General features: G+C 36.4%; 1 protein-coding gene across 9 annotated transcripts in view; it reads left to right on the plus strand.

The window, feature by feature from the left end:
* LOC139959409 (tRNA (guanine(26)-N(2))-dimethyltransferase-like) overlaps positions 1–23359 on the plus strand; it is a 40622-nt gene that overhangs the window by 12397 nt on the left and 4866 nt on the right. For all 9 annotated transcript variants that reach the window (XM_071956997.1, XM_071956996.1, XM_071956998.1 and 6 more), the window contains exons 3-14: positions 20–122; positions 710–765; positions 1379–1551; positions 5747–5934; positions 8056–8275; positions 11234–11382; positions 11975–12058; positions 13588–13660; positions 15327–15461; positions 16959–17153; positions 20015–20085; positions 21515–21634. In XM_071956997.1, coding sequence (XP_071813098.1) covers positions 20–122; positions 710–765; positions 1379–1551; positions 5747–5934; positions 8056–8275; positions 11234–11382; positions 11975–12058; positions 13588–13660; positions 15327–15461; positions 16959–17153; positions 20015–20085; positions 21515–21634 — 1567 coding nt within the window. The remainder of the gene's footprint in view (positions 1–19; positions 123–709; positions 766–1378; positions 1552–5746; positions 5935–8055; positions 8276–11233; positions 11383–11974; positions 12059–13587; positions 13661–15326; positions 15462–16958; positions 17154–20014; positions 20086–21514; positions 21635–23359) is intronic.

Here is a 23359-nt window from a genome sequence, read left to right on the forward strand (position 1 = left end):
TATGTTTACTTCATTTCAGCAATCAAGGGTGGATGTGAAGTTGTGAAAGAGGGCAAGGCAGAGGTTCTGTTTACAAGAACGGTATTTTATAACCCTGTACAGGAATTCAATCGTGATCTAAGGTACAGTATAAAAAGGGGTTTGTCATAAATTTCCTTTCCCACTTTTTAGTAGTAGAAACCATTTGAAAGACAGGTTCAAGTCAGGCTAACAAAAAGGATCCATTATTCTTTAATCAAGATATTCAATTACATGGGATCTAATGTCTGAACATTTTCAGACTGTTACTCTTCGCCTTGACTCATTAAGAATTCCCAGACATTGATGCTTGTTGGACAATCTTGTGTTGAAAATTATGGAAAATAGTGGTCAGTTGACATCACTATATTGTTTCAATGACATCACTTTTGAAATACTCCTCTCGTATGTTCAATGACTGCAGTTGACATTTGCTGTTGTGATGTCATTTAAGTTTGGTCCACACAGGTGTTCAGTCCTGTTTTGAAGGACACTATATACTTCAAAACTGGTTTTGCACATGAAGCGTACTCTTGGCATTTTAACACATCTAGAAAAACTGGAATATATATATATATATATTCTAATATACTATTTCAATTATATATAATACAATTGAAATTTTAGTGAATTAGAAATTTAGAACAGTTAAAAAACTATATATAAAGTGCTTTTGGTCATTTTGTTTCAGTGTTTCAGTGATCAGAATGTTCACAGAAGAATTCCTTAATTCAAAAGGCATTAAAGGTAGGCATGCATTGATAAACTTCAGATTGCATATACTGGATTAACTTGTGTTCATTCCAGTTATAACATTTATACATATATGGAGTGACGGTTCTTATTACAAGTGAACAAGACAAGACTGCTGGAACTATTCTAAGTAAATATCCTAACAATGATCTTGCCTTGATTTCTGTTTTTATGGTAACTGAAAAATAGGGTTCAAACCCGGCAAACCTCTCCTCTTATTTAACTGATCACAAATGATGTTTTCAGGACCTCCCTTCAAAATATACAAGTTTACCATTCAAACATCACAGTTACCGCAGCAGTCCACCCCAAATTTAACTAGTCTTTCCTTTTACATATAAAGGCAGATAATGCATAAAATGGGTAGAAAGGCTGCTTTGGCGATGGGACTCAGCAAATTAGATCTTTGAAATAGCTTGGGTAGTCTAGATAAATTGAATCTTTGATGTCACAACCAGTTTCAGACTTTTCCAAATTTTAGGTTTTGGTTAATTCACAAATGTCATAATCTCCTCCAACCTTTAAATCAGATAAGAACATATTTTTGCATGCTGTCTTTGTGGTAGTCTGTGATAAATCAGCGGTATTCTTTTAATCATGATCACAGTGTCCTTTGCTGAAAATATGAAGGAAGTTGAATCCGTACACAAAGAAATGTCTGTAACAGAGGGTGAGGGTCAGCATGGCCAAGGAGAAAGTACAACGACAGCAGAAGGAGCACCAGAGGAAGAGGATGGTGGATGCGGAGACCCTGCCGTTCATGCAGGGGTGAAATGTGAGGTACGTCTGATAGAACAGCTGCCAAAAATATCTATAGTAACAGTTAATATGCTCTTCACTGTGAGTTATAGATGTAACATCCAACATAATGTCTAGTAAGCAATCTGCAGTTTACAAGGCAAATTTTGTAGAACATCCAGGTGATAGTTTGTGGGTGTCCGAAAAAGGTAACAAAATAACAAAGAACAAATGTCAATATATACACTGTAAGAGAGATGTGTAGGTTTGGTAAATAGAACACCAACTTTGGGCCATTAAAATTCCCCTTCATGTGGATCATAAGCCTACCACTAATCTCCAAAGGGATGGAGAGTAAACCAATTTATCATTCTACCTATCCAGGGGTACTTAGTTATAATGTAATCTGAATTTTGTCGTTGCTGGACAACCACTGCAGCTGATTTTGGTTGATTGAACAGAAATGTTGTCATCTTGAGATAGTTGTGTGTAATCCCTTATCTTGAGATAGTTGTGTGTAATCCCTATGTTAGGAATAGTTGTGTGTAATCCCTATGTTAGGAATAGTTGTGTGTCATCACTATGTTAGGAATAGTTGTGTGTCATGCTTATGTTAGGAATAGTTGTGTGTAATCCCTATGTTGAGAATAGTTGTGTGTCATCCCTATGTTGAGAATAGTTGTGTTTCATCCCTATGTTAGGAATAGTTGTGTGTAATCCCTTATGTTAGGAATAGTTGTATGTCATGCTTATGTTGAGAATAGTTGTGTGTCATGCTTATGTTGGGAATAGTTGTGTGTAATCCCTATGTTTGGAATAGTTGTGTGTCATCCCTATGTTAGGAATAGTTGTGTGTCATCCCTATGTTGAGAATAGTTGTGTGTCATCCCTATCTTAGGAATAGATGTGTGTAATCTCTATGTTGGGAATAGTTGTGTGTAATCCCTTATGTTGGGAATAGTTGTGTGTAATCCCTATGTTAGGAATAGTTGTGTGTAATCCCTTATGTTGGGAATAGTTGTGTGTAATCCCTATGTTTGGAATAGTTGTGTGTCATCCCTATGTTAGGAATAGTTGTGTGTCATCCCTATGTTGAGAATAGTTGTGTGTCATCCCTATCTTAGGAATAGATGTGTGTAATCCCTATGTTGGGAATAGTTGTGTGTAATCCCTTATGTTGGGAATAGTTGTGTGTAATCCCTATGTTAGGAATAGTTGTGTGTAATCCCTTATGTTAGGAATAGTTGTGTGTAAACCCTATGTTAGGGATAGTTGTGTGTCATGCTTATGTTGGGAATAGTTGTGTGTAATCCCTTATGTTGGGAATAGTTGTTTGCAATCCCTATGTTGAGAATAGTTGTGTTTCATCCCTATGTTGAGAATAGTTGTGTGTAATCCCTTATGTTAGGAATAGTTGTATGTCACGCATATGTTGAGAATAGTTGTGTGTCATGCTTATGTTGGGAATAGTTGTGTGTAATCCCTATGTTGAGAATAGTTGTGTTTCATCCCTATGTTGGGAATAGTTGTGTTATCCCTATGTTGGGAATAGTTGTGTGTAATCCCTATTTTGGGAAAAGTTGTGTGTAATCCCTATGTTGGGAATAGTTGTGTGTAATCACCTATGTTAAGATAGTTTGTGTGTCATGCTTATGTTGAGAATAGTTGTGTGTCATGCTTATGTTGAGAATAGTTGTGTGTCATCCCTATGTTGAGAATAGTTGTGTGTCATCCCTATGTTGGGAATAGTTGTGTGTAATCCCATGTTGAGAATAGTTTGTGTAATCCCCTATGTTGAGAAAAATTGTATGTACTCATTGACCATAATGGCTTCCACCTTTGATGTTCTATCCAGATTACTGAGTTTGATCCAAGTTTTGCCTCAGTATTCTTGAGGTTAAATGCTACTGTACTCTATTTCTAGTTTCCACCATTACACCAAGTTTACCTTTTTAGAAGTGTAATGTATTGGCTTCTATATACTTTATGAATTTAATCGTATTCCTATATACATTTACTACTTTGCTAACAGGGGCGTAGCGAAGGGGTTTTTGTTGGGGGGGTGTGGAGAATTTGATTTGCCGACGGATCTGGAAGTGGTGACTGAAATGGGGGAGGGGTCTAAGGGGAGGGGGTGTCCCCCTCTCCTTTGGAAAAGTTTTAGTTTTGAAACGTCCTTAGATGCAATCTGGTGTATATTTGAAGTCAAATTTGATTTGCCGACGGATCTGGAATTGGTGACTGAAATTGGAGAGGGGTCTAAGGGGAGGGGGTGTCCCCCTGCCCTTTTGGAAAATTTTTAGTTTTGAAACGTCCTTAGATGCAATCTGGGGCATATTTTAAGTCAAATTTGATTTGCCGATGGATCTGGAAGTGGTGACTGAAATGGGGGAGGGGTCTAAGGGGAGGGGGTGTCCCCCTCCCCTTTGGAAAATGTTTAGTTTTGAAACGTCCTTAGATGCAATCTGGGGCATATTTTAAGTCAAATTTGATTTGCCGATGGATCTGGAAGTGGTGACTGAAATGGGGGAGGGGTCTAAGGGGAGGGGGTGTCCCCCTCTCCTTTGGAAAATTTTTAGTTTGAAACGTCCTTAGATGCAATCTGGTGCATATTTTAAGTCAAATTTGATTTGCCGATGGATCTGGAAGTGGTGACTGAAATGGGGAGGGGTCTAAGGGGAGGGGGTGTCCCCCTCTCCTTTGGAAAATTTTTAGTTTTGAAACGTCGTTAGATGCAATCTGGTGCATATTTTAAGTCAAATTTGATTTGCCGATGGATCTGGAAGTGGTGACTGAAATGGGGGAGGGGTCTAAGGGTAGGGGGTCTACCCCTCCCGTTTGGAAAATTTTTAGTTTTGAAACGTCCTTAGATGCAATCTGGTGCATATTTTAAGTCAAATTTGGCATGGAAGAAGCTCCCGTTCTCCTTTTCTCTATTCAGCTTTCCTTCTTTCTTCCCCTTCCGCTCTCTTCACCTTTTCTTCTTTTGCCGACAGACCCAAAATTTGCCGACAGCGACCAAATTATTGGGGGGGTGTGACACCCCCCACACCCCCCCCGCTCGCTACGCCCCTGTGTGCTAACAATGTAGTTAATGTGATGTGGCCAGCTTCAACTATTTGTATTGAAAATTTAGGCCTACGTAGTATACTGTGTTTATTTATGAATATCATCATAGTGAAATATGTAATCTGCAGACTTTCTCCCAAGCTTGAAACATGGTTATGACTATCAGCCCATGTCATCTTCTCATATCCTGGAGTTATTGTCTTCCATTTTGAAATCATGTTAAAGGCCACCTTTCTTGGGATGCATATTGTGTTAAGTGATGTAATGGCAAAAGTGTACAGTTATAGAATATGATTGTGCAGTATGTAACTGTGTGTGGCATCCCGAACATCATCTTTCATTAAAAATGATAGAAAGCAGTAAATCGCACAATTTTGAGTAATTTTTATGTAATAATTTTGTGATAGTTCAATAAACAGAAAAGAGATGCATACTGTATATCTATTTATGCTGGCCAAGCCCTTTCTTAATCCAAGAATTCACTTGATCTTCAAAAGCAAATTACTTTCCTTAAATTATAACCCTATTGATTTATTCTTGAAACTTTTGATACATTTGGAATGTTTCCTTCACTGTCAATTGATGTTCTCTCTGTATTTAGAATTACATAGAAAAGGCAAATTTTAGAAGTTGTAGAAATATTATTTTCCCTCGTGAAGAAATGAATGAATCAAATGTGACATCATTCACTAAGCTGTTACCAGATGCATTCATAAAATATCACCAAATATGACAAATTCATATCTTTCCCATGAAAAGTGGTATCAGGATGTGGTGTTGGTTATTGACATAAAGATACTGAAATCTTCTATGATTTTTTTTATTGCCACCGGAATATTCCCATTATTAGGGCTTAGCTTATTGAAAGGTGAGAGTTTGAAGTACTTTGTAATAAGATACGCTACGTTGTAATGAGACTGAATGTAGTGTTAATGATGTAGTGACACAACAAAGGTGTCAAACACTAGCCATGTGCAATTGTTTTCAATTTGGCACATTTTGTCCCTCTTGCTTGAGTCTATTTGTGATAGTCACAATAGGAAACTAATAAACAAGGGGAGCTAATAAAACTAACAAAATACAATTGGGTATGTCCAACCCAGCAAAACTATATTGACTTTGAACCAGACATTTAGAGTTTGAAATGCTATTTGTTTCTTTCCTGTAGGAAGGAATCCATGTTTTAGAGGCCTTGGCAGCATCAGGGTTACGTTCCATCCGGTATGCTAAAGAAATCCCTGGAGTTAAAAACATAATAACCAATGACATTGCTGCTGAGGCGGTGGAAGCCATGAAGAGGAACATTGCTCATAACCATTTAGAGGCGATTGTGAATGCTAGTCAAGCTGATGCATGGTCAGTATATATTAAAGACCAAGTATGGAGACAAATTTTTTTGGGGGGACTTTCCATTAATTTGGGAGTTAACATACCCATAATCAACATGTGTAAAAAATAATCTTCGAAAACCTACTATAACACATCAAAAAGGACCACGAAAATGGACATTTTGGGTAGTCACGTGACATGAACCTCTGGAATGTCTGAAAACAGAGATTGACCCAAGGAGCCTCTGGTCACCGTGTGACGTCATTGTTTGTATACCGCGAAAATCAAACGCTGATATAGGCACTGTTTATACACAGATAGCGAACAATTGTACTGTATTTGACTTCCAATTTCGAGCGTTTGAAAAGCTGTTAGCTAAAACAAGAACACATGAAGGTAAACAAATAGTTTAAGACAATTTTAAGAAGAAAATTTAGTTAAATTGGTTATTTTATTAGCAAAATTTCCACTCAAATGGAAGCATTTTTTACATAGCAGAGCGTCAATACAATATACTGTAGAACATGCAAGCAGCTTGGCGATTCCATAATATAATTTGATGGCAAGATACCTTAAACTGAACAGAAGAATAAACCTAAAAGATGCCTCATGCGTGATATGTGACGGGAGAATGGCTTACGTTACTGTCAACGAATTACCAAAAAGACACTAAACATAAACGAACAACTACTAGAAGACGCTGACCCAAATCGACCAGGGTAGCACATGACTAAGCTTCAGTTGAACATAGTACTTACTCGTTTTAATATCCAAAAGTACAAACACAGAAAAAGTATCCTTTCAGTAAACCAAATTTAGCAGTGAATATCCAAATCCATGTTTCTCGTTCAATCCTGGGCGAAATACTACCGTGACTCTGTGTAATTCCATAGAGTTAGGTCTAGGTGAAACAGGCCTTGACCAGTAACATCCCACAATCACAAGACAGTCACTAACGAAATAAAACGTCCGATCGCTACATAGAACTGTTTCTATTCAACTCCTTGGACCATGCAGATGCCGGAATAAACATAACGGACAATATAACACAATTTATCACGAACTCACGATACTGGAATACAACAAATGAAATAGATAAATGCGATGAAATCCTAACGTGACCATTTACACATGCTGTGAGTTGTAACTCACTACATGTACTAACAATGCTACCCTAGGCACGTTATATACACGGTCATCTCTTACAGTAAATATTATACTGTCAATTGCGTGATATAATGTTACATGTAAGGACGTCCAGAGCTTGTTTACGAGGAGACTTGAAAGGGTCAATTTCACATTAGCTATGTCTGACACAGCTATCGACAGTATATAATTTTCGCAGAATGAGACATTTGCAGCATACACAGAGGCAGGGACATGCATGTGGACTCATGGGCATGAGATACTCCGGGTGCTGAAAAATCTTTCCGCGTGGATCTCACAAAATTGATCCAAACTCTGCGGCGTTTTACGTCGGTTCTTTTACTAGGAAATCTAATAAAGCTGATGCTTTTGTTGGGTGAGGTATAAATGCAACCTCCAACAACGCAGAATTGTGGCATTTCTGGGGAAAAGGAGTAATATCATTGATGTTTTTGGCAGCTCAAATATACAACTTTACACACTAAAAGTATTGTTGTGAGTGAGGTATACAAAAAGTGATGTCACATGGTCACCTGATGTCTTCGGAATGTTTCAGGAATGTCTGAAATAGGTTTCATAAAAAGCTGGCTTTTCTTCCCATTTTTCACGTATTTAACGTTCGAAATTGGTAAAGTTAATTACAGCAATGTAATTGGAGTGAGTTAAGGATTACATACATGCAAAATGGTGGGTATTTATGTTCATCTAAAAGTCTCCATAGTTGGTCTTTAACTTATTGCAACTAATTGCAACTTATTGGTAATTTTGATCCTTCAAAATGTCTCCTTACAAAAGAAGGACCAATTTAGCAGCAATTTTGTCTTCTCAGTTGGGAAGCTACTGCATCTTCCCCTCTTGATTCACTTAATAAGCACCCCCACCTCTCCCCACCCATCATCTTCTTACATGATGCTACAGGGTCACTCTCTTACAAATTCCAAAGTTTTTCTCCCATATTTGTTAAATTTCTTGTTTTTTGTCTCTTTTTCTATAACTCTGTAGCCTACTGATGTACCAGAATCCCTCTCATTTTGATGTTATTGATTTAGATCCATACGGCTGTGCAGCGCAATTTATAGACCCATCAGTACATGCAGTGCGCCCAGGTGGACTGCTCTGTGTCACATGTACAGACATGACTGTTCTGTGTGGTAATTATGGAGAGACCTGCTTCACCAAGTATGGAGCATATTCTGTGAAGGCTACTTACTCACATGAAATGGTAAAGATATTAGGTATTTAACTATAAATTGCAAACCCTGTAAATTGGGAAAGTCTACCATAACCTGTTAATACTAGTATGAACGTAGTTTCCTTCTACCATAAGCTGGTAATACTAGTATGAAAGTACTTTACTCCTACCATAACCTGGTAATACTAGTATGAAAGTAGTTTACTTCTACCATAACCTGGTAATACTAGTATGAAAGTAGTTTACTTCTACTATAACCTGGTAATACTAGTATGAAAGTAGTTTACTCCTACCATAACCTGGCAATACTAGTATGAAAGTAGTTTACTTCTACCATAAGCTGGTAATACTAGTATGAAAGTACTTTACTCCTACCATAACCTGGTAATACTAGTATGAAAGTAGTTTACTTCTACCATAACCTGGTAATACTAGTATGAAAGTAGTTTACTTCTACTATAACCTGGTAATACTAGTATGAAAGTAGTTTACTCCTACCATAACCTGGCAATACTAGTATGAAAGTAGTTTACTTCTACCATAAGCTGGTAATACTAGTATGAAAGTACTTTACTCCTACCATAACCTGGTAATACTAGTATGAAAGTAGTTTACTTCTACCATAACCTGGTAATACTAGTATGAAAGTAGTTTACTTCTACTATAACCTGGTAATACTAGTATGAAAGTAGTTTACTCCTACCATAACCTGGTAATGCTAGTATGAAAGTAGTTTACTTCTACTATAACCTGGTAATGCTAGTATGAACTTAAGTCAAACATCTGTAAGGATTCTTTTTGTTCGACTTCCTTTAATTATGAGTATGTAACCACTGAACATGCAACCAAGCCAGTCATGGTTACATATAGCAACCATTGCACAAGGACCTGCCACCCTCCCTCCACCTGTCCCCCCTAACCCCACCCCTAACCCCCACATTAAAAATTCAGTGTGTTAATTGCATTTTACATGAATTGTGAAGACAAACAGTTTAGAATTCTACATGGAAATGTCATTTACATTCATGTGATATTCTTTGTGACATTCACATTCAGGGAACAATTATATCCCATATTGCATCTCAACAAACCATGCAAATGATCAATTGCTGTACAAGTACAACGATGTATCACGGTGTATTCTATAATCTGAGCTAAAATTCAGAAACTTGAAAACTGCTGCACAAAGTTTGAACAGTAAATTATTCCTTGCCATTGATTACTTGATATGTCAACATGACAAAACATTACAAGGTGGCTTTGATTACTTGATATGTCAACATGACAAATCAGTACAAGGTGGCTTTGATTACTTGATATGTCAACATGACAAATCAGTACAAGGTGGCTTTGATTACTTGATATGTCAACATGACAAAACATTACAAGGTGGCTTTGATTACTTGATATGTCAACATGACAAATCAATACAAGGTGGCTTTGATTACTTGATATGTCAACATGACAAATCAATACAAGGTGGCTTTGATTACTTGATATGTCAACATGACAAATCAATACAAGGTGGCTTTCATTACTTGATATGTCAACATGACAAATCAATACAAGGTGGCTTTGATTACTTGATATGTCAACATGACAAATCAGTACAAGGTGGCTTTGATTACTTGATATGTCAACATGACAAATCAATACAAGGTAGCTTTGATTACTTGATATGTCAACATGACAAATCAGTACAAGGTGGCTTGGATTACTTGATATGTCAACATGACAAAACATAACAAGGTGGCTTTGAGTACTTGATATGTCAACATGACAAATCAGTACAAGGTGGCTTGGATTACTTGATATGTCAACATGACAAATCAGTACAAGGTGGCTTTGATTAATTGATATGTCAGCATGACAAATCAATACAAGGTGGCTTTGATTACTTGATATGTCAACATGACAAATCAGTACAAGGTGGCTTTGATTACTTGATATGTCAACATGACAAATCAGTACAAGGTGGCTTTGATTACTTGATATGTCAACATGACAAATCAATACAAGGTAGCTTTGATTACTTGATATGTCAACATGACAAATCAGTACAAGGTGGCTTGGATTACTTGATATGTCAACATGACAAAACATAACAAGGTGGCTTTGAGTACTTGATATGTCAACATGACAAATCAGTACAAGGTGGCTTGGATTACTTGATATGTCAACATGACAAATCAGTACAAGGTGGCTTTGATTAATTGATATGTCAGCATGACAAATCAATACAAGGTGGCTTTGATTACTTGATATGTCAACATGACAAATCAGTACAAGGTGGCTTTGATTACTTGATATGTCAACATGACAAATCAGTACAAGGTGGCTTTGATTACTTGATATGTCAACATGACAAATCAGCACACGGTGGCTTTGATTACTTGATATGTCAACATGACAAATCAGTACAAGGTGGCTTTGATTACTTGATATGTCAACATGACAAATCAGTACAAGGTGGCTTTGATTACTTGATATGTCAACATGACAAATCAATACAAGGTGGCTTTGATTACTTGATATGTCAACATGACAAATCAATACACGGTGGCTTTGATTACTTGATATGTCAACATGACAAATCAGTACAAGGTGGCTTTGATTACTTGATATGTCAACATGACAAATCAATACACGGTGGCTTTGATTACTTGATATGTCAACATGACAAATCAGTACAAGGTGGCTTTGATTACTTGATATGTCAACATGACAAATCAGTACAAGGTGGCTTGGATTACTTGATATGTCAACATGACAAATCAATACACGGTGGCTTTGATTACTTGATATGTCAACATGACAAATCAATACAAGGTGGCTTTGAAGTGCCAAATTAAGTATATGTTGTTGACACTAGTTAAACAGAAGTTGTTTACTACATCTTCTTTTCAAGTGTGGTTTTGTTCATGAGCTTTGTCATGTCCTTGCTTCTTTCCTTTGTTGTATCATTTGTACTGATGGTTCTTATGACAGGCTTTACGGATTCTGCTGTACACCCTGCAAGCCAGTGCAACCAGATGCAGCAGATACATTGAACCTCTTCTTAGTGTCAGTGCTGACTTCTACATCAGAGTATTTGTCAGAGTTCACAGTGGACAGGCAGAAGCTAAACATTCTGCAAGGTTAGTTTTTAAGTTAGATTTTATGTTTGGAATTAGTCATAGGGTTTGTTTTCTTCAAATTCTATTACTAAATAATTCAGTGATTTATTCAGCCACATGTTTATGTTCTGTTCTGTTCAATTTTTAAATAAGGCAATTTTGAAAAAAATGATGAAAGCAATAGCAGGCATTGTAATTGAAATGAAGTCATACTTTTAATATAAAAGTAGATTCACAAAGTAGGTAGTAAAATTACAATAATATGATTTGTTTCTTCGATTATAGAATAAAGTATCACAAGTTTATTTTAGGATGCGGTATCTGAAAAGGATCACAGCAGACACCTCACAAATCAGAAGAGATAGCTCTGATAAGCTCTGTGTAGGAATACTTATTAAAGTTTACATCTTAGTGGGATCATTCTCAGAGCTCACGTTTGAAGGGGAACTTGCTGGGATCCAAACCTCAAAATTGTTTTTGTTTATACTAGGCCTAGTTTATACAGATATTGTAAAGAAAGAAGTCCCACAGCTTTTAATGCCAATTATAACTTCAAGTAGAGTATTGTAAGATGGGCATAGGGTATGATAGAATCTCCTTTTATCTTTGACAGAAAGACTGCTGTGGTCTATATTTGCACTTATTGTGAAAACTTTTCCTTACAAAGATTCGGACAGATTGTAAGCAAGTCTAATGGGTAAGTCTCTTTTAAATATATGTGGTTGACTTTAATGTTTTCATTAGGTCTGAAAATCTTGCACATCACCCTATTTTCATAGTAACTTAAGTTTTTTTTTTAGGTACGGTTTATGTTTGTTCACGGTTGGATGTTGTACTTTGCAGTTGTTTTGTTATTGACATTGACACAATGGGAGTAAGACTGAAGTAAACACTGGCAGGTAATTAATTTTAAACCAGTTTTAACCAAAGAAATGTTTTCTGTACGTACGTACATACTCAAACTAATTATCTATGTGTCTATGTTTTCTCCCAAGCTCCCTTATTAGGAATGAAACTAAGTTTCCCTCGTATTCATTCTCTTTGCAGACGTATTTCAGAAGAAGTTGCAAATAATACTAAAAAACTCTTTCTCTGTTTGCCATGTTTTTTTAAGAAATGTGACATTTTGGCTTATTATGCATTATGCATATTATGCTATTATGCTATTATTATGCTATTATTATGCTATTATGCATAGCTCACAGAGACACATTCTGACTTTCTGTTACAGAATTGTTTGAACTTGATTTTAAAAATTTATGGGATGCTCTCTTTAGTGTAAACCTGACGATCATATGGCCATTTCCACCTTTAAAATCTGTTCATTCCTAAATATTACAGAGTAGGCTGTCATTCCAGGTGCTTGTGATCACAATTTTAAAATGTATGTCAGGTTAAAAGTTTCTTTTCATTTGATAGAAAAAGAGAAATTTTTACATCTTTATATTAATCTCCTCTCCCTCTTCCCTGTCAACAATTATTATTCAATCCATTTCTGCCAACCATCACCCTAAATACTGACATTATTGCAGATTCCTCACCCCAGCTTTAATCATATTTCTACTAAACTTCAACTCTTTACTAGGCATAGAAACCCTTACTTATAGCACAGGTTTCGAACAAGAGCTAAATGTGCAACAACAGGCAAATTGAGCGTGAACATTTATGAAGGCAAAAAGCTAGAAAACAGACCAGATTTGACATAATTCTTATATTAGTAGTAGTATTTAATAAATATTGTCTGAATATCAGTAACTTAAAAGCATGTGCATGAGGGTATACCAATAGAGTCCCCCCTCACACTTCCTCAATTAAACCCTATTACTTTCATCCCTTACAGTAGTATTCAGTGACATAAATTAAGAATAAGGTACTGTGAATGTAACTGGTACGGATTTATTGACTAGGTAAACATGCTATCTATATAGACACACTCACACTTCCTCTTGTTGTACTATATTAATCGTGAAAGAATATTAAACGCTGCTACATTCATCCCTTTACAGTAGCGATCAGTGATATAAATTATGAATAAGGTACTGTGAGTGTAATTGAACACCATGTTAGTGTGGTACAGATTTATTGACTAGGTAAACATGCAATCTATATTTAAAATACTTCCAAGTAAACTGAATGTCACTGTGAACAGAGATCTTTGTGTATTCAAAGGTAGCAATGAAATATAAAGTGTAATTATTAAAACAGTTTGTCATTATTACTTGATAGGAATACTAAGTTTACAGCAGCAAATGGACCAACTGTGCCTGAAAGGTGTGATAACTGTGGAGGCAGATATCATGTAAGTGTTTAATATCAGAGTGCTGGCAGATACCATGTAAGTATTTAATATGAGAGTGCTGGCAGATACCATGTAAGTGTTTAATAGGAGAGTGCTGGCAGATATCATGTAAGTGTTTAATATCAGAGTGCTGGCAGATAACATGTAAGTGTTTAATATCACAGATATCATGTAAGTGTTTAATAGCAGAGTGCTGGCAGATATCATGTAAGTGTTTAATATCAGAGTGCTGGCAGATACCATGTAAGTATTTAATATGAGAGTGCTGGCAGATACCATGTAAGTGTTTAATATGAGAGTGCTGGCAGATATCATGTAAGTGTTTAATATCAGAGTGCTGGCAGATGTCATGTAAGTGTTTAATATCAGAGTGCTGGCAGATACCATGTAAGTGTTTAATATCAGAGTGCTGGCAGATATCATGTGTTTAATATCAGAGTGCTGGCAGATATCATGTAAGTGTTTAATATCAGAGTGCTGGCACATAACATGTAAGTATTTAATATCACAGATATCATGTAAGTGTTTAATAGCAGAGTGCTGGCAGATATCATGTAAGTGTTTAATATCAGAGTGCTGGCAGATACCATGTAAGTGTTTAATATGAGAGTGCTGGCAGATACCATGTAAGTGTTTAATAGGAGAGTGCTGGCAGATACCATGTAAGTGTTTAATAGCAGAGTGCTGGCAGATATCATGTAAGTGTTTAATATCAGAGTGCTGGCAGATAACATGTAAGTGTTTAATATCACAGATATCATGTAAGTGTTTAATATCAGAGTGCTGGCAGATAACATGTAAGTGTTTAATATCAGAGATATCATGTAAGTGTTTAATAGCAGAGTGCTGGCAGATATCATGTAAGTGTTTAATATCAGAGTGCTGGCAGATATCATGTAAGTGTTTAATAACAGAGTGCTGGCAGATACCATTTAAGTGTTTAATATCAGAGTGCTGGCAGATACCATGTAAGTGTTTAATGTTACAGATATCATGTAAGTGTTTAATATCAGAGTGCTGTAAGTGTTTGAACAATTTCCATTGTATTTTTATGCATGTGGCTGAATAAATCATCTATCTATCTATGTTAGTGTTTAACAGCAGAGTGCTGGCAGATAACATGTAAGTGTTTATTATCACAGATACCATTATAGTGTTTAATATCAGAGTGCTGGCAGATATCATGTAAGTGTTTAATATCAGAGTGCTGGCAGATGTCATGTAAGTGTTTAATATCAGAGTGCTGGCAGGTACCATGTAAGTGTTTAATATCACAGATATCATGTAAGTGTTTAATATCAGAGTGCTGGCAGATATCATGTAAGTATTTAATATGAGAGTGCTGGCAGATATCATGTAAGTATTTAATATGAGAGTGCTGGCAGATACCATGTTAGTGTTTAATATCAGAGTGCTGGGAGATATCATGTAAGTGTTTAATATCACTGTGATGGTTTTAGTACTGCTGCACACACTGGTGACATTATCATTCACTGTGACGTGATATTAATTTTCATGCATTATAACACTTGTGTAGGACTTTGAAAATGCATCCCTACAAGGAAACATTATGAAGGGATGTTTATAGTGCTACTATTGACTCACAATTTTTGCAGAAAGCTCTTGTACCTCTAATGCACACAACTATTTGTCCTTTTCATTATAGATATCTGGTCCAATGTGGGCTGAACCACTCCATAATAGATCATTTGTAAACAAGTTATTGGAGCATGTGAAGGACCACAACAGTCAATTTAACACTGCGGCAAGATTAGAAGGATTACTAACAGTTATATCAGAGGTGAGAAAATTCACTTGTACTGACAGTATGAAGAGTATCTTACCCTTATTTCATAGACTGAGAATATTCATACTGCTATGATACTGGCAGGACGAGTGCTTTAAAACGTGACATATGAAAGCACAGGTGTTTGCAAATACAGTCAATATGCATCTCTCTGAAAAGCATCATTGTGGATTTGAGTGCAGTTTTATATCATAGTGAAAACACATAGAACAGTAGGACACATTCAGTCAATATAAATCTACACACATAGAACAGTAAGACACATTTAGTCAATGTATGTCTGCACACAAAGAACAGTAGGACACATTTAGTCAATATAAGTCTGCACACAGATCAGTATGACATTTAGTCAGTATAAGTCTACACACATAGAACAGTAACACACGTTTAGTCAATATAAGTTTGCACACATGGAACAGTATGACATATTTAGTCAATATAAGTCTATACACATAGAACAGTAGGACATATTTAGTCAGTATAAGTCTTCACACATAGAACAGTAGGACAGATTTAGTCAGTATAAGTCTTCACACATAGAACAGTAGGACACATTTAGTCAGTATAAGTCTACACACATAGAACAGTAAGACACATTTGGTCAATATAAGTCTGCACACATAGAACAGTAGGACACATTTCAATATGAGTATGCACACATAGGTCAGTAAGACAGATTTAGTCAGTATAAGTCTGCATTCATAGATCAGTAGGACACATTTAGTCGATGTAAGTCTTCGTGCATAGAACAGAAGAACACATTTAGTCAAGATTAGTCTGCACACATATATCAGTAGGACATATTTAGTCAATATAAGTCTGCAGGCAGAGAACAGTATGACATATTTAGTCAGTATATGTCTACACACATAGAACAGTAGGACACATTTAGTCAATATAAGTTTGCACACATGGAACAGTAGGACACATTTAATCAATGTAAGTCTGCACACATAGAACAGAAGGACACATTTAGTCAATATAAGTCTACACACATACAGCAGTAGGACACATTTAGTCAATATAAGTCTGCACACATACAGCAGTAGGACACATTTAGTCAATATAAGTCTACACATACAGCAGTAGGACACATTTAATCAATGTAAGTCTACACACATAGAACAGAAGGACACATTTAGTCAATATAAGTCTCCACACATAGATCAGTAGGACACATTGAGTCAATGCAATTCTTCTTGCATAGAACAGAAGAACACATTCAGTCAAGATAAGTCTGCACACATAGAACAGTAGGACACATTTAGAAAATGTAACTCTGCACACATAGAACAGTAAGACACATTTAGACGATGGTATTAACATTTGCAAGGCTGAAACAAAATGCTGGAAGAAAAGGAATGACTTACTATGCCTTTTCAAACACACATATGATCTGTTAATGTTTTGCTTATAATGTTATAAGAAGTTTTACCCAGTTTTATAAGTCCATTGTTGTAAATTGTTACATTTGTTCTGATTATTTGGCAGGAAGTGCCCAATGGGACATTCTACTACCCGATTAGCAAATTTTGCAACTTCATCCGTGCTATATGTCCATCTCAGATCAAGGTCAGGTCAGCCATTATGAATGCTGGTTATCAAGTTTCAGGCACTCACTGTTCAGCAGAAGGAATCAAGACTGATGCCCCACCGTCTGTGGTATGGGACATCCTCAGAGCTTGGGTGAGATATATTGCAATATTTTGTCTCTTGAGCAGCCAAGATTGTTTGACATGTATGAGGAAATAGTTGTGCAAACTTCTATTCTTCTTGTGTTATAGGTGGTTGTGTATATTTACTAAGGATTTTTAAACATCACATGGTTTAAGGTAACTTCATTTCAATTATGTTGGGTATTGTGTAATGCTTATGTAGCTGCACTGACAGAAACTTTAACATACTTTTTTTCAACTGCAAGTTAACAATGGTAAATGCTTGTACAGTGAAAAAAAGGAAATATCAAGTTTGTATTTTGAGGTTTTAGTATGAATAAATTCACCCATTTATTGGAAATTTAAGATAAGTTTTAATAACACAAGCACATGCAAATGTTTCCTTGCTTTGAGCACTTTGACTCGAGACCTTTACAAATGTAAATCCATCTCATTATGACAAAATCTGATCAAGGTATTTAATACTGTAAGTAAGGACAACACTAAAACACAGAGCAAACTTACAGAGATTAAATTTACAAGTAATGTTGCGGTGGTGGTGTATATGTGGGTTGTAAAGATGAGCCAAGGGTCTCGAGTGGATTTCGTCATATTTATTATATCCGAAATTACCCGTGAAAACTATAACAAAACATAACAGTGACACTATATTCAAATATGATAATATATGTTACGAATATATAGCCATGTACAAAACATAGGTGTAGTAACGACTACGTTTAATTACGGCACTATTAAGAAACCTGCAAAAGATTATTCTACCGAACGTTTGTTGTCCAATTGGATTACAACGTACCTACATACAGAATACAAGACAACAATAAAAATATCTCCTTGGGCTCCCTATACCACACCATTACAAATATTGGTAGTCTTCCATGATTAAATAAACGCAATAATTGGGGCCTTGAACAAGTATGACTCTGTGATGCACTCTCTTCAAGTTAAGTACGAGCGGAGGCCAAATAATAACCACGCACAGCAGAGCAATACACGAACTGCATTCCTGAACTGCGGATAACAATGCCAAAGTCTAAATTAACAATTCAACCCTGAATATAAATTAGCCCAAAGTGTCGACTATTACAGGTAATTTGTAACTGTCTTAGCTAACCAAAATATGAATAAGAAGAGTTCTGGAATAAAATATATGGTCATACATAATTTAGCATTGTTGTTTCATGTTCTTATTTAATTACTCATTCTCTTGGGATATATTCATCTTTTTCAATTTATGCAGGTAACATTTGTTGGTCTTGCAAGTTACAATTGTAAGACTTAACATATGTGTAAGAAAGTTATGTAAAGTTGGTTTGGAAAAGGACTGATATGGTGCACCTATAGTGACATATGTCCAGAAAACTACATGTCTAATAAATTGGCAAATGTCAGTTTCTTGCACTCTCATTGGACAAAATCATCATATGAAATTTGACGGATGTTGATTTCTTTTCATATATGACAGTTTCTTCCAATCAAGTACATTAAACACCAACATGGACAGAGTCCTCCACTGAGATTGGGAGAAACTGTCAGATGACGATTTCTAACATTTAGAATCCAATTTGGATACATCTTAGAGAGTAGAAGAATCATTTTGTTATCTGAGGCAGTCAAAGGTCATTGAGGTCACTGGAGGTCAAAACCTTACAACCTTGTTAACTTCATGGGCAGACCTTGGATGAACTTCAAACTGAATATGTGGATCTACTTTAGAGTGAAGAACCCTATTGTTTTTTTATAGAAGTCGAAGGTCATTTGATGTTACCAGGAGTCAAAGTCTGAAAACCATGTAAACTCTCTGGTTGTTATGTGAACCCCTCTTAGTGAGTACAAGGTCCCTATTGTTGCTGTGAAGATCAAAGGTCATTTGAGGTTACCAGAGGTCAAATTCTTAAAACCTTGCATACCTTTTATAACCTGATTAGGAAAGATTGGATGAACTTCAAACTCAATAGTTGGATCCACCGTACAAAACCTCTGTTGTTTTTTCGGTTAATGGTTATTTGATTTCACCAGAGGTCAAAATCTGAAAACTTTGTAAAATAACTTAAAAGGAAAGCTTGGATTAGCCTCATAGTTAGCATGCAGTGAGTACAAGTACTATTGTTGAACCTGTTGCTTTCTGTGGAGGTCAAAGGTCATTTGAGGTCGACAATGGTAAAAGCCTGAAACCCTTGAAAATATGATGACTCAAAAACTGTATGGTGGTTGAACTTCATATATATGGTATATAGATATATCTTAGTGAGTACAAGATCCCTTTGTGTTCTGTCGAGGTCAAATGTCATTTAAGTATGTAACGTTTGTAAATATGACATCAAGTAAAGCTTGGATGAACTTCATACTTGGTATGTGCATTCACCTTATTTTGTACAAGGAACCTCTGGTTTTCTATGGAAGTCTAAACAAATTTAAACAATTACTTTGACAGCAAAGCTTGGATGAACTTCATACTTTGTATATGGATACAACTAAGTTAGTAAAAGAACCCTGTGGATTTTCAAAGGTCACTGAAGGTCACCATTGGTCAAATTCTGAAAAGCTTGTAGTAGGTGAAGGTTCATTGAATTTCTTACTTGCTCGTTTATGTCATTTGAGGTCGACAGAGCTGTTAGTCTAAAAGTTTGGTAAACATGATACTTTAGTGCTAAAATGAACATCATAGCTGATTTTGGATCAAGCTTATTGAGTACAAGAAGCTGATTGTGTTCTGTGGAGTTCAAATGTGTTTTGTGGTCAACAAAGATCAAAGCTTTGTAGACAGGATATCTCCAAAATTAGAGCTTGAATGAACTTCATATGTGGTAGGTGCTTCCATCTCATTTGAATTGGACAAGGAATCACTTAGCTTTCTTGTTTATATGACAGGAGAAGGAAAACCCTGTGAAGAGAGAAAAGCTGCCTCCTCAAGCTCTGCACATTCTGGAAAAAGGAACAAGGTAAGGAAAAGACATGCCAAAATAGGCAAAAATTAAGTTTGGAGAGGGGATGAGGAAGGAGGTATGTACTGACGTAGAAATATGCATAATAATAATACCAAACACTTATTGGTCAGTGCCTCTTAACTGGATTACAAGTTACTATCTAGGACCCCTGTCATTGGACAATCCCTACTTTAGGGTTGGTCAGTGCCTCTTAACTGGATTACAAGTTACTATCTAGGACCCCTGTCATTGGACAATCCCTACTCTAGGGTTGGTCATTGCCTCTTAACTGGATTACAAGTTACTATCTAGGACCCCTGTCATTGGACAATCCCTACTTTAGGGTTGGTCAGTGCCTCTTAACTGGATTACAAGTTACTTTCTAGGACCCCTGTCATTGGACAATCCCTACTTTAGGGTTGGTCAGTGCCTCTTAACTGGATTACAAGTTACTATCTAGGACCCCTGTCATTGGACAATCCCTACTTTAGGGTTGGTCAGTGCCTCTTAACTGGATTACAAGTTACTATCTAGGACCCCTGTCATTGGACGATCCCTACTTTAGGGTTGGTCAGTGTCTCTTAACTGGATTACAAGTTACTATCTAGGACCCCTGTCATTGGACAATCCCTACTTTAGGGTTGGTCAGTGCCTCTTAACTGGATTACAAGTTACTATCTAGGACCCCTGTCATTGGACAATCCCTACTTTAGGGTTGGTCAGTGCCTCTTAACTGGATTACAAGTTACTATCTAGGACCCCTGTCATTGGACAATCCCTACTTTAGGGTTGGTCAGTGCCTCTTAACTGGATTACAAGTTACTATCTAGGACCCCTGTCATTGGACAATCCCTACTTTAGGGTTGGTCAGTGTCTCGTAACTGGATTACAAGTTACTATCTAGGACCCCTGTCATTGGACAATCCCTACTTTAGGGTTGGTCAGTGCCTCTTAACTGGATTACAAGTTACTATCTAGGACCCCTGTCATTGGACAATCCCTACTTTAGGGTTGGTCAGTGTCTCTTAACTGGATTACAAGTTACTATCTAGGACCCCTGTCATTGGACAATCCCTACTTTAGGGTTGGTCAGTGCCTCTTAACTGGATTACAAGTTACTATCTAGGACCCCTGTCATTGGACAATCCCTACTTTAGGGTTGGTCAGTGCCTCTTAACTGGATTACAAGTTACTATCTAGGACCCCTGTCATTGGACAATCCCTACTTTAGGGTTGGTTGACTATTACCTCCTTAACTTGCTATATGTTATACTCATAGCTCCTGCATATCTGCATCTTCTGACAAACAAGACAGTATTAGTAAAGGAGGCCTATACCTTAATAGTGATAATAGCTAGCTGGAATTGACTTCCAGCAATCTGAGAATTCCTAAGAAATTATGAATCTTTCTTTTAGTAATGATGGATATCATTCTTATTTGCAGCATCAATGTTTCGTTTGAGCTGCATCCTGACGCAAACCCGCCTTCTAGGAACCAGAAACTGAGACGCTTTCAGCAGAACCCTGAGAAGTATTGGGGTCCGAAAAAGAAAGCAGGACCAGTGTAAGTAACATGTCATCAATATTTCCCTTTTTTAAGCAGATTCCTGACCGAAGGCATCTATGCAGTCATGTCTAATGTATGTGTGTACATGACACCCTTTGTAAACACCATAACTCAAGGACATTTTTGTTGAGCTTTGTATTTAGTGTGCATATGCAACTTAATGAGTCCAACGTCATTTGAGGTCAAAGTCAGAATCCTTGTAAACACGATAACATCATGATGGACTTCGTTGAACTTCATATTTGGCATGTAGGTCTGCCCTGGTGAGGGCAAGTACCCTATTGATATTGGTGGAGGTCAAAGGTCATTTGAGGTTTACCTAAGTGAAAGTCTACAAAAATCGTATTAACATGATTACTCCATGCAACAAGCTTGAATGGACACCATGTGTGGTAGGAATTTACCTTAGTACAATACACCTATCACTTTTTGTGGAGGTGAATGGTCATTTAAGGTCAACAGAGGTCAAAGTATGAAATCTTGCAAGTTCCATGAATCCAAAATTAAAGCTTGAATGATCGTCATACTTTGCATGTTAATGCACCATAGTACAAGCAACATTCTTGTTATGTAGAGGTCCATGGTTGTTTAAGGTTAACAGCTGTCAAACTCTGGAAACCCTGCAAACGGATAAACTCCAAACAGTGCACGCTTGAACTTGTTACCTTGTATCTAGATCCATCTTAGTAAGTACAAGAAACTTGGTGCATATATTTTGGAGGTCAAAGTTCATGTGCAATAACCTGAAAATTGAAGATTGAATGAACTCCTCTGTTGTATGCAGAGCCCCCCTTAATGAAAACAAAAAGACTTTTGCTTCATAATTAGGTAAAAAGTATTTGAAATCAACAAATGTCAAAGTCTGAGAGCCATGTAAACACTATAACTCCAAATGTAAATGTCCATGAATAACAAGTGCAAGAAACCCATTGCATTTTGTGGAGGTCAATGGTTACTTGAGTTCAATAGAGGTCAACACAGTAGCTACCAAAGTGAAGTTCACCAAAACTATGGCAAGGAATCACTAAGCCTGTTGGCTTGATTTCTGGCTTAGTTCTTTCAAATATGTTTGGGCTGGCAGATCTTGTAGAGAGACCAGGTAGGAGAAATTCTATGGCATCTTTAGCAGGAGCTTTCAGGTCCACTGTATGTTAAGTTCGTGTAACAAAATTTAGTGCTCAAGAGTTTGTATTCATCAATATCTATACCATAATACCTGAGTTTGTAATGTCTTCATCATTATCTACAACACACTCGAGTTTGTAATGTCTTAAAATCATTTTCTACAACATAATACTTGAGTTTGTAATGTCTTCATCATTATCTACAACATAATACTTGAGTTTGTAATGTCTTCATCATCATCTACAACATACTTGAGTTTGTAATGTCTTCATCATTAGCTACAACATAATACTTGAGTTTGTAATGTCTTCATCATTAGCTACAACATAATACTTGAGTTTGTAATGTCTTCATCATTAGCTACAACATAATACTTGAGTTTGTAATGTCTTCATCATTATATACAACATACTTGAGTTTGTAATGTCTTCATCATTATCTACAACATAATACTTGAGTTTGTAATGTCTTCATCATCATCTACAACATACTTGAGTTTGTAATGTCTTAATCATTATCTACAACATACTTGAGTTTGTAATGTCTTCATCATTATCTACAACATAATACTTGAGTTTGTAATGTCTTCATCATTAG

Source organism: Apostichopus japonicus, chromosome 19, assembly GCF_037975245.1.
Source record: "Apostichopus japonicus isolate 1M-3 chromosome 19, ASM3797524v1, whole genome shotgun sequence".
NCBI classification, from domain to species: domain Eukaryota; kingdom Metazoa; phylum Echinodermata; class Holothuroidea; order Aspidochirotida; family Stichopodidae; genus Apostichopus; species Apostichopus japonicus.